General features: G+C 41.7%; 1 protein-coding gene across 2 annotated transcripts in view; it reads left to right on the top strand.

Moving 5' to 3' along the window:
* creb1b (cAMP responsive element binding protein 1b) overlaps positions 1-16,910 on the top strand; it is a 119,279-nt gene that overhangs the window by 72,093 nt on the left and 30,276 nt on the right. For both annotated transcript variants that reach the window (XM_072261302.1, XM_072261301.1), the window contains one exon: positions 15,238-15,338. In XM_072261302.1, the coding sequence (XP_072117403.1) occupies positions 15,238-15,338 (101 nt within the window). The remainder of the gene's footprint in view (positions 1-15,237; positions 15,339-16,910) is intronic.

Here is a 16,910-nt window from a genome sequence, read left to right on the forward strand (position 1 = left end):
AGAACGCTGTGTTTTAATTGATAATGTCACTTGGAGGAAGAGCGCAAGGTACAAGCCAAGGCAGAGCGAGGCTGCGAGTCTGAAAGGAAACGGAAGCACAGCCGCAGGTCAGGAACGTTGGGAGACCAAGAGACACAGTCGGAGCCGCAGCACGTCCAGCCAAGACCACTGCCGGCATTGACCTCAGGGACTGAGGGTCTACCTGCCCCAGAAGGGAGATAAAAAGAAGCGACACACACATCTAGACAGAGTGCACTCGTGGCGCTAGTAAAAAGGACACGTGAGTCAAAAAAAAGGGAAATAAGGGGAGAACAGGGCTTAATTAACATAATAAAGATGGTGATGATTGGAACCATTACAGCATTTGATAGTGGCATTGAAGACTGGGCAACTTAGGCTACGTCTACACTACGGCGGATAATTTTGAAAACGCCGGTTTCGAGTAAAAATGACAGGCGTCCACACTAAGCATTTTTCAGATATCTCTGTCCACATTAGACGGATATTTGGGCGAATCTCCTCCTACTGGGCATGCGCAGGACACACAGAAAACAAGCGAAGAGGAAACGATATACTTGGTGCGCGTTTGTCCAGTTACAGAGTAGAAAAACTTAAAAGGAATTACTCCTGGCTCTCGCGCAAGAGGACTTAAAACTTAAAAAAAACAAATACCAGAGCGTATGGAGCCAACCGACAGGGAGTTCATGGACATTATGACCCGGCTGACGACGAACATTGAAAAACTGACTAACTCTGTTGCATTAATAAAGCACCTTGTTAAATGTATAAAACTTGTCAGCATCAGTGTTATCTTGTATTTCCATACAATGTTACATTAGGCTGTTACACATCTATTGTCAGAGAAGTACTTGCATAAGTAGGTGAACCACCTTCATACAAGCAAGGACAGAAAACAGGGCAAAGTGAGTATACTTATTTATTCAGTAAGCTATGGGTTAAAGTATTTGGTGAGTACATTTCTAACTCTTCTGGCTTCAGTCTCGTTGCAGTCTGTTCTGAAATTGTTAGGTTCTGCGAAGTGCAGAATCAAATATTGCTGTGATGATTGTAACTCTAGTATCAATTCTTTGGTGACAATAAAGTAGTAATAATAATAATAAGAATAATAGTAAGAGAACAATGAAATGCCGCACTGTTGCCATCTGTTCTGGCACGTCATGACAGCGGTTTTAAAAAGCTCCGGTTACCCCGTACACACTGCAACGGATATTAGGCGTTTTCAGATTTATTCACTCTGGAGACTGTTTCTGAAAATCTCCATTTTCGGGGGCTGAAAATGCCATTTCAGTGTGGACGGAAGACCAAAATGAAGAGAAGAAGCTTCGTTTTCAAAATTATCCGGTGTAGTGTGGACGTAGCCTTACTTTGAAAGAGTGGATTTATATTGTGAGGCTAATGGTGTTAATGATGAAAAGAAAGCCAGTGTCTTACTCAGTATTATGGGAGCAAAAACATACGGGCTGCTACGGAGTTTGTTAACCCCTAAAAAGCCAGCTGACAAAACGTTCAAGCAAATAGTAGACACCCTCCAACAGCACCTAAACCCCAAACCACTGGTCATTGCTGAAAGATTTAAATTCCATAAACGGAATTAGAGCAAAAATGAAAGCATTTCTGAATATTGTGCTGAATTGCACAAATTACCAGAACATCGTCAATTTTGAGGGACAGGTTAGTGTGTGGCATGCACGTGAAACCACACAAGAAGCTCCTGTGTGAAAAAGACCTTACATTTGAAAAAGCGCCAAACATCTCAATATCAACAGAAACAGCGGCACAGGGTGCTTCCGAGATACAACAAAAATCTCTGGAATATGCCACAAATAAAATGTCACTGAACAGAAATGAAGGAAAGAAATGTTACCGTTGTGGGAACAGGTCACATGACCCTGATGATCATTGGTTTAAAGATAAAGAATGCAGAAACTGTGGCAAACAGGGCCACATTGGCAGATTATGCAAAGCTAGTAAACAGCAGAATAAGGACAAAATACAGAGAAACAAGAAACCCCAGAAAGGAAAATACAACAATGTGCACAAAATGAAAGAAAGCAATTCTGATGAAAACGACTCAGACAAATGTGAATTGTCTTGTCTGAAACTTCACAGCATGGAAGGGACAGATGATTGAAGAGTAATATGGATCACTCCACAAGTGGCAGGCATGAGACTGAAAATGGAGTTGGACGCAGGCTCAGCTTTAACAGTGATATCTGTACACAACTACAAACGACTGCTTTCCCACATACCTCTGAAACGAATTAAACTACTGCTAAAGACTTACACAGGACAGAAAGTGCGACCCAAAGATAAAATTAAAGTGGCGCGGTGACCTACAGAGACAAAACACAGCAGCTGAACCTCTATGTACTGAAAAATGGAGACCGCCGTTGCTGGGACATGAATGGCTCAGGAAAATTCAGTTGGATTGGCACACCATCAAGGCACTAGATGTGTCAGCAAAGGAGGGCAGCAAGGCTACACCTGAGAGACTGTCACAAATAATTGCTGACTCTGAGCAAGTGTTCATGAAAAGAATAGGAACACTTCAGAGCATGAAGGCAAAGATTGAGATTGAGGAAAATGCATGTCCAAAATTTCACAAAGCCGGACCAGTGCCAAATGCAATCCGTCCTACAGTAGAGGCAGAGCTGAGAAATCTGGAGCAGACTGGGGTCCTGTCAAAGGTGGATTGGAGTGAATGGGCCACGCCTGTTGTTCCAGTGATGAAGAAAACCTCCAGCACAAAACCAGGAAAACCAAACAAGGTGCGCATATGTGATGACTTTAAAGTGACTGTTAACCCTGTTCTCCGTACAGTATAGTATCCCCTACCCCGAATTGAGGACATTTTTGCTTCCTTGTCAGGAGGGGAACATTTCACAAAAATCGACTTGACCCAGGCTTACCTCCAAATGGAAATCTATGAAGCATCCAAGAAATACCTGACAATAAATACACACAAAGGGCTTTACCAGTACAACAGGTTGGTGTTTGGGATGGCATCAGCGCCTGCAATCTGGCAAAGGGCAATGGACCAGGTCCTGCAGAGGATTCCAGGGTCTCGTGTTACCTGGATGACATCATCGTCACTGGCAAAGATGATGACGAACGTCTTTCTAACCTAAAATAAGTGCTCACCGGGTTACGAGAATAGGGGCTCAGAGCTAATGGACAGAAATGTGAGTTTTTCAAAAAGGAAATCTCATACTGTGGGCATGTGATCAACAAGGATGGCTTACACATGTCTCAAGACAAGATAGAAGCGGTGCTTATGACACCACCACCTGAAAATGTGTCTCAGCTGAGAGCATATCTTGGTCTACTGAACTACTATCACAAGTTCTTGCCTAACCTATCCACAGTCCTACACCCACTAAATGCATTATCACAGACAGGGACACAGTGGAAGTGGACTGAGAGCTGTGAGGAAGTGTTTCAAGAAACTTAAAGACTCATAACTTCAAAAGGGGGGCTCGCGCACTTTAACCCCTCCCAGCCACATACACAACAACATAGAAAAACTACAGCACAATTCAGGCCCTTCAGCCCATAATGTTCTGCCTAACATGTACTTACTATAGAAATTACCTAGGGTTACCCATAGCCCTCTATTTTACTAAACTCCATGTACCTATCCAGGAGTCTCTTAAAAGACCCTATTGTATCTGACTCCACCACCGTTGCTGGCAGCCTATTCCACGCACTCACCACTTTCTACGTAAAATAAAAACTTACCCTGACATCTCCTTTGTACATACTTCCAAGCACCTTAAAACTGTGCCCTCTCATGTTAGCTATTTCTGCCCTGGGGAAAAAGCCTCTGACTATCCACATGATCAATGTCTCTCATCATCTTATACACCTCTATCAGGTCACCTCTCATCCTTTGCTGCGCCAAGGAGAAAAGGCCGAGTTTACTTCAATAATTGCAAGTATGTGTTTACAGATTGATTAAGTTCGTAGTCCTTCTTTATTAAGCTTATTTTTGCTTACTTTAGTGAGGTTTCTGGTAGTGCTTTGTACTTTTTCAACAGTTGGATTTCCACTTATTTCAGAGAAATCTTTGTTGTAAATACAACACAGATCAACAGTGATTTATTACCATTCTCCCTTTGTTTTCCTGATTTTATTGGTGGTGCTGAAATGAGCAGTAGCATTGATGTTATTGTAGGCGCTTTTGAGATAAGTTCCAAGAGGCTAGGGCAGTTAAATGAAACTTGAGTTAACATAAAACTTCACTTCTATGATTTTATTTGCTGAGCATGTATTTGGATTTATTGTAATTGGACTCCATCTCTCATTAAATGTCTGAATTGGCAACTTCTTCTTATCTTCAGGAATGTCTTGTCACAGTTTTCTCTTCGATGAAATTACTATAGGAGAGGAAGTTGCCACTTGGCCCATTGAGTCTGCACCAGTTTGTTATAGGACACTTGTATCTGTTTCATTTTCCCACACCCCTATGAAGTTATTTTTTCACAAGTGATTTTTCATTTACTTGCTGCAAACATTTTCTTACCACATCCAAATGAAAAAAAAGTTCAGGTAAAAATATTGTTTTAACAAAAGCTTCCCTACCTGCCACCCTCCTCATATTTTGTGTCCATATTTTAAATCTGTACTCCTTGGTCCTTGAGATATTGATTAATTCAGCCAACTTCCCATTATTTACTCTGTACAGACAAGTCATAATCTTCTAAACTTCTCTCCTTTGCTTGAAGGAGAACATCCCTAAATACTGCAAACTTGTATCAGTAAAACGAAAAAAACTGCAGGTACCGAATATCATGAAGTAGGTTTATTGTCAAAGGACATATATGTTACCATATACTACCTTCAGATTAATTTTCTTACAGGCATTTACAGGAAAAAAGAAACCCAATACAGTTTCATGAAAAGCTATGCATAAACAAAGACTAACAGCCAATGTGCAAAAGAAGACAAATTATGTAAAAAAAAATTGAGAGCAAGGGTTTGTAATGAGTTCTTAAAAGTGAGTCTGTAGAACATACAATTGGTCTAGAAGGCTGATGGTAGTAGGATAATAATTGTTCCTGAACCTGGTGGTGTGGGACCAGGTGTAAAGTGAATAAAGCAGGGGGCTAATCACACAACCTTGTGGTGCATTTGTGCTGATGGAGTTCATGAAGATATTGCCAATCCAAACTGACTGGGGTCTGTAGGTGAGGAAATCGAGGATCCAGTTGCACAAGTAGATATTGAGGCTAAGGTCTTGAAACTTATTAACTAGTTTTGAGGGGATGATTGTATTGAATGCTGAGCCGTAGTTGATAAAGAGCATCCTGATATATGCATCTTTGCTGTCCACATGTTCCAGGGTTGAGTGAAGAGCCAATGAGATGGCACCTGCTATGGACCTGTTGCTCCAATAGGCAAATTGGAGCGGATTCAAGCCACTTCTCAGGCAGCAATTGGTATGTTCCATCACCAACCTCTCAAAACACTTCATCACTGTGGATGTTAGTGCTACTGGATGATGGTCACTGAGGCAGGTCGCCACACTCTTCTTGGGCACTGGTGTAATTAAAGCCTGTTTGAAGAACATCGGTACCTCAGACTACTGAAGTGAAGGTTAAAAGATCTCAGTGAACGTTCCAGCCAGTTGATCAGTGCAGGTACCTGGGCTGGATGCTTTTCATGGGTTCACCCTCCTGAAGGCTGCTTGCATATCGGCCTCAAAGACGGGAATCGCTGGATCATTGGTGGCTGTGGGAGTTTGTGATAGTTCCTCCATATTTTGATGGTCATAGGGATCATTGAAGCCATTGAGCTGATCTGGAAGTGAAGCCCTGCTGTCGCCTATGTTGTTTGATTTTCTTAAGATTATGAAGACATGTAGTCCCCTTTTATTGTCATTTATTAATGCATGCATTAAGAAATGATACATTATTTCCTCCGGTGTGATATCACAAAACACAGGACAAACCAAGACTGAAAAAACTGACAAAACCACATAATTATACAAGACAGTGTAACAATACCATAACTTGATGAAGAAACTCTGTGAGCACAGTAAAGTTCAAAGTTTCTCAAATGTCCCACGTTTCACACAGATGAGAGAAGGAAGAAAAACTCTCCCTGCCATGCCGACCACAATCCGGCTCTGAGTCATCCGAAAACTTCGAGCTCTGATCAGCTGTCCGACACCGAGTACTGAGCAGCATCTCTGCCAAACGATTCAACCTCCTTCTCGGTTGCCAAAAGCAGGCAAGGCCGGGGATTTTGAGGCCTACTCAGAAAGATTCCCGACCACACAGTAACGACAGCAGCGGACGGGCGTTTCAGAAATTTCTCCAGATGTTCCTCTGTGCTTTCACGTCCATTCTCCATCAAATTAGATTTGTCCACGGCCCCTATTTAACAGATAGGACATCATTTTTCACCGGAGAGCTGCGCACGTGCGGCACGCTGCCATCTTCTCCTCCCGCCAAGACTTTAACTTTATAAATAGTGATAGTACTTAAGCCCTGCCACAGCTATTGAGCATCCTTCTTTGATTTGACTTTAGTACGGAATTGCTACTTTGCCCGTGAAATAGCTTTCCAGAGATCATACCTGGACCTCTTATAACTTTTTTGGTTACCAGACTTGAACACCTCAGATCTGGCTCTCAGCAGATTGCAGATCTGATGGTTCATCCATGGCTTCTGGTTGAGCAAGACTGAAAGATTTTGTGGGGACACACTCATCTACAAACGTTTGTACAACCAGTTTAATAAAGTCAGTGACAACCTTGGTGCATGCATTGAGATCTGTGGATGACTCTTCGAACACGGCCTAGTGCACTGATTCAAAACAATCCTGTGGCCACTCCTCTGCCTCCCATGACCACCACTTTGTTGTCCAGGTCTTTGCAGCTATGTTCTTTAGATTCTGCCTTCATGCAGGTTGAAGAAGGACAGCCAAGTGATCAGATTCACCAAAATGCGGTCTGGGCATGGAACTACAGGCATTCCTTATCTTAGTAATATAGTGGTTTAGTATGTTGAAGCCCCTGATACTACAGATTGTATGCTGATGGTAATTGGGCAGGGTTTTTTTTCCAAACATTCCTGGTTGCAGTCCCCAACTATGATTTGAAATATGTCAGGGTGGACTGTTTCTTGTTTGGAGATAGCATCATGTGGTATCTCAAGCGTTTGATTATCATCAGCCACTGATAGTATGTAAACTGCAGTCAGGATTATGGAGAAGAATCCCCGGTAGGTAAATAGAATGGATGGCTTTTGACCATTAGGTGTTCAGGTTCGGGGGAATACGAATTTGACAAAGCCACCACATCGGAGCACCACCAAAGAGCTTATCATGAAACGCACAACTCCACCTTTTGCCATTTCCAAATCAGCAGTTTGGTCCATTCTGTGAATCGAGAAGACTTTGGGTCTGTTCACTCTATCTGGCGTGCTGAGAGTAAGCCACATCTCCTTAAAACATAAAACACAACAATCTCATTTCCCTCTGATACAGCAATCTTGCCCTCAAATCCTCAATTTTGTTTTCCATTGACAGCACATTTGCTAACAAGATATTGGGTAGATGGGGTTTCATCCCTCTGTGATTCAGCCTGGCTTGTAGCCCCTCCCCCTGCTTCACTTCCTGCCATAGTGATGAGCCTTTGTCCACTTAGAGATGCCATACTTGCTTGCTTAAGAGTTAAGTCCGCCAGGTCCTTCATAAGATCATGAAATGGGTAAATAAAGTAAATGAAACAGATGAACAAACAGCCAATGTGTAAAAGAAGACAAACTACGCAAGAACAAATAAAGACAAATAAAAAATAATTAATCTGGGGACATGAATTGTAGCACCTTGAAAGTGAGTCCATAGGTTTGAAATAATTTCATTGCTGAGGTGAGTGAAGTTATCCACGCTTGTTCTGGAACCTGATGGTTGAAATGTTTTTAAATTTGGTGGTGTGAGGCTCCTGTACCTCCTTCCCTATGACAGCAGTGAGAAGACAATATGGTCTGGATGGTGGGGGTACTTGGTGATGGATGCTACTTTCTTGTGGCAGCACTCTTTGTAGATGTGCTCACACTTTTCCTGTGATAAACTGGGCTGTATCCACCGCTTTCTATAGACATTTCTATTCCTGGCCATTGATGTTCCTGTATCAGGCTTGTGATGCTCTCCACTGTAGATCCATGGACGTTTGTCAACATTTTAGATGACTAGCTGTATCTGTGCAGACTTCTAAGAAAGTAGAGGTGCTACATTACCTCCTTTGTAAAGACACTTGCGTGCTGGGACTATGACAGAACCTCTGAAATGATAATGCAAGGAGCCAAGGAATTTAAAGTTGCTGATCCTCCCTACCTCCAATCCCACGATGAGAACCAGCTTATGTACATCTTACTTCTTCCTTATGAGGTCAATAATTAGCTCTTTGGTTTTGCTGATGTTGAGTGAAAGATTGTTGTTGCAGAAGTTGCAAAATGCAGAGCAAGAGGAAAGCCCAGCAGAGAAGAAACAAAGAGGAAAATAAGCAGATCTATAACATTATAGTTTGATTACAGATAAACTGAGGAATCAAGTTGGAAGTGCGGGGAAGCGTATGTGCTGTAAACGGGAGCAAAAAATAACTGTTTGAAGAACTCTGCAAGTTAAGTATCATCCAGGAAGGTACAGGAATAATCAGTGTTTTGCATCAAGAGCTTGATTCAGGGCTTGCTGAGGATACCCCTGCTCAGAGGTAAGCAAGTTTCTCATCTTCCATGATCCAGTGGAGAGCAAAGAAAAAGTGTGGACCGTACATATTTGAGAAAGATAGGTTTGGAACTCAGATGGAGACAGGGACAGAAGGTACTGAAGCATGGCAGAGATGTTGGAGCATAGGATATGGAAGGAAACCTGTTGTAGAGAAATGGTAAATTGGTTGCATATACTTAAGATCCTGGAGGTCGTGAGAGGTGATGATGGCAAAGCCTAGTGCTGGGAAGGACTCGTGACTGTGCTAGCAAGAAGCTAAATCAGCTGTAGAAACCACACAAGAGGAGCAATGACACAGGGACTTGCAGAACTCCTATCAAAGGAAGAAAAACTTCTTCAAAGTGGGTATAGCCTGAAGAGACTTCACAATGAAGAGGTAAAATGAAAAAGACACAAGAAACCGTAGAGGCTGTAATCTAGAACCAAAATGGCCTGCTGATGGAACTGAGCAGGTCAAGCAACATCTATTGTGGCAAAGAGATGGCCATGTTTCAGTTTGAACCCTGAGCCAATCCTGATGCAGGGTGTCAGCTTGAAACATTGGCCATGAATGGCAACCATCTCTTTGTTTACAACAAATCAAGTTATCTGAAGTTGTATTATTCAATATTGAGCCCAGAAGGCAGAAACATGCCCAGGCAGAAAGAGGTGTTGTTCCTCAGGCTCATGTTAGCCCTCACTATCACAATACAGGAGGCTACAGACCAATAGGTCAGAGTTGGATGGGTAATTAAAGTGGCAGGCAGCACAGGTCCACCCCACTGACTGAATACAGATGTTCCATAAAATAATCACCCAGTCTCAGTTTGGTTTCTCCAGTGCAGAGACCACATTGAGAACACTGAATGTAGTACGCAAGATTGGAAGAAGCACAACTGAATTAGTGCCTCACCTGGAAATTTTATGTGGGTCCATGGACAGTGGGAAGGGAAGAGGTGGAATCACTTGTAATTGCAAGGGAAAGTGCTGTCAGAAAGGAGGTGGTTGATGAAATCCATTTTAAATAGCATGGTACTTCTAAAAGGCTTGGTGGGAATTTATATCTCTGGCCTTCACCTCGAGGCATATTGTACATGTACCTAACAACATGTTCTGTCTTCATAAGCAACCCTATTTCACAGAATTGAAAATAACTATGCTGCATCACTTTGTCAGTAATTTATAGTTTGAATAACGCCATCTGTTTGTTGAACTATTTACAACAGCGCCAGCATTGGAGAACAAACACAGCTTTGGGTGTAATATTTATAATACTCAACACTACTGAAATGACCAATTTGAGTAAAGTAGTACATAGCTTATACACCATATGAACCGCCTTCCAGTATACTGTATTTGAGCGCATCACTAATATTCTATTGGCTTCCCCTTATGCAAGTGAAGAATATATATGAAATACTATTGCCATTCACACTTGAAATGTGAATGCTTTCTCCTAAGATAACGCCGATAAGTAGTAACTCACATCAAAGTTGCTTGAATTTCCAGCATCTGCAGAATTCCTGTTGTTTGCCGATAAGTAGTGATGCGTTGTGTGCAGCTCCAATGGGAATCAACAAATATTCTCGTTTAGGACTACTGCAGCTGAAATCCAGTCACAGTAAGCAGCATTGCTTTAAGATATTGTAAAAATCTATCGATACTCATAATCAATGAATTCCAGACTGCAGACTGGGGTTGCGAATGCATTTCCCCTTTAAGAAAACGAAAGTGCAGAAGCCCAGCCAGCTATAGGTAGGATTGAAACACCAAGGCCTTAGACCCCCACTCCCGACTATCCTGCTGGCGAGTGTACAGTCCCTGGAAAATAAAACTGAAGACCCAAAGCAAGATTGCTGTATCAGAGGGATATCAGTGACTACTATGTAATTAGCTTCATGGAAAAGCTATCCCTTACCATTTTGGATGCAGTGCTGTAGACTGATATGTTCACAATTTTCTGCATAGACAGGACAATTCAGTCTTTTAAAGGTCGAGGAGGTGGAATATGCTTTATGATGAGTATTGTGGTGCACAGATGTGGCGGTTCTGTCGCAGTCCTGCTCACCTGAGTACTCAAATGTCATCCATTTTATATGCTGGCTGTCTGCATTCCTCAGGCCAATGCCACTAGAGTAGCTGAGCATCGTAATCAGCAGGCACAAAACAGCGCACCCAGATGCCTTCCCTATCATTGTGGGGATTTCAACCAGGCCAGCTTGAAGAAGCTTCTGAACAATTACCATCAGCACGTCAACTGTGGAACCAGATGAGCCAATAAAATTGACCACTGTTAAACCACCATCAAGAGCACTTATGCCCACACCTTGGAAAATCACTTATACTCATACTCCAAATGTATAGGAGAGACTAAAGACCGCAGCACCAGTGGTGAGAACCAAGAAGGTATGGTTGGTGGGGGAAGGTGCGGTGGGAGTGTTGGAGGAGTGCTTACAGGGTAGCTTTGAATTGGTGGACTGAACAATATTCAGGTATTCATCTTTGAATCTGAATGGATATGCCACAGTTGTCACCAACTTCATCCAGACCTATGTGGGTGAGTGTGTGCTTTTGAGAATCTACCGAAGATTCCAAAACTAGAAACCATGGATGAGCCAAAAGATTCATAGTCCGCTGAGGACCAGATCTATGGCATTCAAGACCAGTGTTCCAAGGCTATACAACAAGGCCAGGTAAGATCTTTGGAAGACTGTTCTAACAGCGAAAAAGCAATTCCAATTAAAATTAGACACATAATCTGATACATGTCAACTCCAGCAGGGTTTGCAGGTCATTATTTCCTACAAGGCGAACCTAACATCAGGAATGGTTGTGATGTTTCACTCCCAGATTAGTGCAATCCTTTATGCATGCTTTGAAATGGAGAATAAACTACACCTGTGTAAATCTCTGCAGCATCCAGTGACCACGTGATCTTCGTTTCGAAGGCCGACATCAGAACATCTTTCAAGAGGATGAGCCTTCTTAAGGCATTAGATAGGGCTCTGAAAATATGGGCCAACCAACTGGCTGGAACGTTCAAGGACATCTTCAATCTCTCACTGCTACAGAGGTTCCCACCTGCTTCAAAAGTGCGACAATCATATCAGTGCCCAAGAAGAGCAGAGTGAGCTGCCTCAACAACAATTGCCCAGTGGTATCTACTGTGATTAAGTACTTTGAGAAGCTCGTCATGGCTAGAATCAAATCCTGCCTTAGCAAGGACCTGTCCTGCTGCAATTTGCCTATCACCACAATAGGTCTACGACAGATGCAATCTCACTGGCATTTCACTCGGCCTTGGATCACCTGGACAATGGCAATTGCTATGTCAGGCTGCTGTATATTGAATATACCTCGGTGTTCAACATAATCATGCCTTCATTTTTAATCATTAAGCTCAAAAACCTGGGCTCTACACCTCCTTTGGTGTTCCTGTCCATGCAGATTGGAAATAACATCTCATTGCTGACAGTCAACACTGGCACAGGTCAAACACCACCTATAAATCTGCAGATGACACAATTATTGTTGACAGAATTTCAGATGGTTAAGAAGAGGCATACAAGAGCATAATAGATCAGCTCGTCGTGTGGCATCACAACAACCTTGCACTCTGCATCAGACTAAGATTGTGGTCTTCAGGAAGAGGAAGTTGAGGGAACACACACCAGTCCTCATTGAGGGATCAGCAGTGGAAAGGGTGAACAGTTTCAAGTTCTTGGGTGTCAACATCTCTGAAGATCTATCCTGGGCCCAACATATTGATGCAATTGCAAAGAAGGCATGACAGTGGCTATATTTCATTAGGAATTTGAGGAAAGTTTATGTGTCACCAAAGACACTCGCAAATTGCTACAGATGTACCATGGAGAGCATTCTAACTGGTTGCAACACCGTCGGGTATGGAGGGACCACTGCACAGAATTGGAAAGAGTTGCAGGAAGTTGTAAACTCAGTCAGCTCCAACATGGGCACCAGCCTCCCCAGCGTCGAGGATACTTTCAAAAGGTAATGCTTCAAAAAGGTGGCATCCATCATTAAGGATCCCTATCACCCAGGGCATGTCCTCTTCTCATTGCTCACATCAAGGAGGAAGTACAGGAGCCTGAAGGCACACACTCAACATTTCAGGAACAGCTTCTTTTCTCCCACCCCACCGTCAGATTTTTGAATGGACAATGAATCCATAACCGCCATCTCACCATCTTCCCTCTCTTTTTGCACGGCTTATTTGTTAAACATATTTATTATATATTGCAAAGCACTGCTGCCACAAACAACTAATTTTCCAACATTGCCTGTGATATTAAACCTGATTCTGATTCTGATTCCTTTAAAAAAACCATTTTGTCTTTAACACTCCAGAATTTTATAAAATGTGTCATGAGAAAGGAGTTACGGTTATGAATAGAGGAATGCGGTGGGAAATCATTGAATGTGACAAGGTTGAGCAAGGGGCAGTTTGAAGACGGAAAGCTATTGTAGAGGTGGAATACTATTTGTTCCAGCTGGAACACCTTTCTTTCTTTTCAGTTCCAGAAAATGTTGCATTAGAACTGGCTCCCTTCCAATTGGCACACTCTTACTTAATCCATTTTTCTTCTGCCTCTTCTAGTTGCCCTGTTATTGAAAACATTGCCTAACCTAATTCATTAGCACAATGCAAGTACTGAGGTGTAAGCATTAATCCTTGTAGCACTCAATCAGTTTCTCCTGACCTTCCAAAAGTGACCTAATTATTGTGTTTCTTTTCATTGCCTAAACTCCAATACCATGAACTCAAAATCACGTATATAATGCTGCAGCTGCAGGAAATCGGAAATAATGTTTAAATGATGTAGATATACTTTATACTTTACTGTCGCCAAACAATTGATACTAGAACGTACAATCATCACAGCGATGTTTGATTCTGCACTTCCTGCTCCCTGGATTTCAAATATTAAATATTAAAAATAGTAAAAAATAGTAAATATTGAAAATTTAAATTATAAATCATAAATAGAAAATAGAAAATGGGAAGTAAGGTAGTGCAAAAAAACCGAGAGGCAGGTCCAGATATTTGGAGGGTACGGCCCAGATCCGGGTCAGGATCCATTCAGCAATCTTTTCACAGTTGGAAAGAAGCTGTTCCCAAATCTGGCCATACGGGTCTTCAAGCTCCTGAGCCTCCTCCCGGAGGGAAGAGGGACGAAAAGTGTGTTGGCTGGGTGGGTCGTGTCCTTGATTATCCTGGCAGCACTGCTCGGACAGTGTGCGGTGTAAAGTGAGTCCATGGACGGAAGATTGGTTTGTGTGATGTGCTGCGCCGTGTTCATGATCCTCTGCAGCTCCTTTTGGTCTTGGACAGGACAACTTCCATACCAGGTTGTGATGCACCCTAGAAGAATGCTTTCTACGGTGCATCTATAAAAATTAGTGAGGGTTTTAGTGGACAGGCCAAATTTCTTTAGTTTTTTCAGAAGTAAAGGCGCTGTTGGGCCTTCTTGGCAGTGAACTCTGCTTGGTTGGACCAAGTCAGGTCATTTGTGATATTGACCCCGAGGAACTTAAAGCTTTTGACCTGTTCCACTTGCGCACCACCGATGTAAGTTGGGTTGTGCGGTGCGCTACTCCTTCTGAAGTCAATAACCAATTCCTTCGTCTTGTTGACGTTGAGGGATAGGTTATTGTCTTTGCACCATGCCACCAAGTTCTTAATTTCCTCTCTGTACTCAACATGTTAGGTAGTTTTTATAAATAGAGACTCGCATTTGGATTGCTTTTCATCGGACCCCTAATGCCCTTAATTTTGTGCACTATCCTCTATTTCAACCCTCATCATTTGCCACCAGAAAATTCACATTTAGTGTTGACTTGTGTCCTTCACTTTTGAAAGCAATTACTTTTTTTTGTTTCAATCTGTCTCGATCATTAAAGTGAAGAATGTGGTGTACTTAAACCAGAGCTGGACCTAGCTTCTTTGTTTTCTTACATTGTTCTCCTTAATTATTCTTGGTGTGTTAATTTAGCCTTCTGTTTGATAATGATATTCTTGGCTGCCAATTTAACAGAGGGAGGTGAGGGTCAGGGTGAATGGAAATTAGAGATTAGTAGGAAAGAGGCAGAACTTGCAAAAAATATGGGAAGTGTATTGAAGGTGGATGTTGTAGCATGGAGGGATTTGTACACAATTTTCTATTATGTTTTTCAATGTTTTTAATCATTCAGATTTTAAGGTAAGGCCTTTCCATTTCAGAATTCAAAGTTTTGGCACTCTTATGCAATTAAAGCTGCAGTAACTTGTATTTTGTTAAAATGCTGGAACAACCACCTCCTTCAGTATACACAGGCATGTTGGATGAACGTCATTTGTCAAACTGAGTTTTTAAAAACTTGTATGTGTGGTCTGAAGTTTATAGTTTGTGTTGATCTTTTATTACTAGACTATTTGTCTTGTAGCTAAATTGTAAACTGAAAGTAAACAAGGTTTGGAAAAACAATTGATTCTTTTTATTTCAGATTTCCACTATACCAGAAAGTGAGGACTCCCAGGAATCTGTGGATAGCATGACGGACTCACAAAAACGTAGAGAAATTCTGTCAAGGCGGCCTTCGTATAGGTAACAGAACTACACAGTTGTACTTTGTGGCTGATTTGATTTAAGATTGAGCCATGGCCTCATGATGTTATCCTCTATGGTGATTTCTTTTATTTTATGCATAGGATTTAATTGCTATCAGATAAACACTATCCACTTTTTTCCTCCTATTTTAAAAAATGCATCTAAACAGGCTAAAGGAAAAGTAGGTTTCCTGTTGGCGTATGCTGGTGTCTAAAATTACTGAACCTGGCAGATGCTGTTGGAAGTGCATTCCAAGCCTGATCTCAACCAGAGCAGGGGATATTGCTGAATAATTGATCTAGTGAGTTGTCTGAAAGATGTATACCATCTGTAGATCATGATTTTCTATCTCATAACATCTGAATGTGGACATTTGGTAATGATACTGTACTTTCTTGTCACCTTTTATACTGGCTGCATGCATTCCAATATGCAAACTATATGTTTCAGTTAAATTGGAAGAAGGATGTACAGATGTAGTCGCTAGTGCCGTAGAATGTGTTGCAACATGTTACATAGTAGCCAGCTGTATAAATTATTTATCTTTGTGAGTCATATCGGCCATCAGTAAAAGTCAGGAGCTTTCCCAGTTATATGTAACAGTCTGTGTGGAAGTTAATCATTAGAGACTCTGCTCATGCCTTTTATATTCTGTCTCAAAATTGCTTTGAAGATTTTACATGACACTTGGCAGTTCGTGGAATGTATTATTCGTAATCTGCTAATGGAGAACTTAAAATGTCAATGTGCTTGGACGATATGATTTATGAAAGGGAGATTGTGTTTGAGCAAATTGCTAGAGATTTTCTTTGAGATTGTAACTAGCAGAATAAACAAGGGTGAATAAATTGATAAGCAATGCATGAACTTTCAAGGAGCATTTCATAAGGCTGCCATGTTCAGTTTACACATTTTGGTCACATGGACTGAAGATGATTTAATGCATAAAAACAATGATAGAAATAGTTGGGTCATTTTTAGGATGGCAGGCTGTAGATAGGATCTGCATAGATTAGTGCCTGATGAAACTGAACTATCCAAGATAAGTAATGAATAATATTTTCACTCAGAGGGTGATGCAAATGTGGAACGAGCTGCCAGTGGAAGTGGTGGGTGCAGGTTCAATTGCAACAGTGAAGAGAAGTTTGAATAGGTAAATGGATGAGAGGGGAATGGAGGGCTATGAAACAGGTGGGGGTAGATGGGACTAGGCAAAAAACCAGGTTGGCATAGACTAGGTGGACTGAAGAACCTGTGCTCGGTTTACGTTTACACTGGAAAGTTATATGGGAAAGTGAGCTATGTGGAGGATTTGGAGGGATTGTAACAGACTAGAGATAGGTTAAACAAATGGACAAGAATGTGAGAGATAAAATATAATATGGAGGAATGTGAAATTATCACTGGAAAAATAGAAAATATGTTTTTTTATGTAAGGTCAGATACAGGAAACCTGGCAAGCAACCAGTTTCCCCCGGGATCAATAAAGTATTACTATGACTATCTTCCCAGTAGTGAACAGCAGGGTAACACCTCTGTAGTTTGAGCAATCCGATTCCTTCCCTTTGT

This window comes from Mobula birostris, chromosome 6 (genome assembly GCF_030028105.1).
Source record: "Mobula birostris isolate sMobBir1 chromosome 6, sMobBir1.hap1, whole genome shotgun sequence".
Lineage (NCBI taxonomy): Eukaryota > Metazoa > Chordata > Chondrichthyes > Myliobatiformes > Myliobatidae > Mobula > Mobula birostris.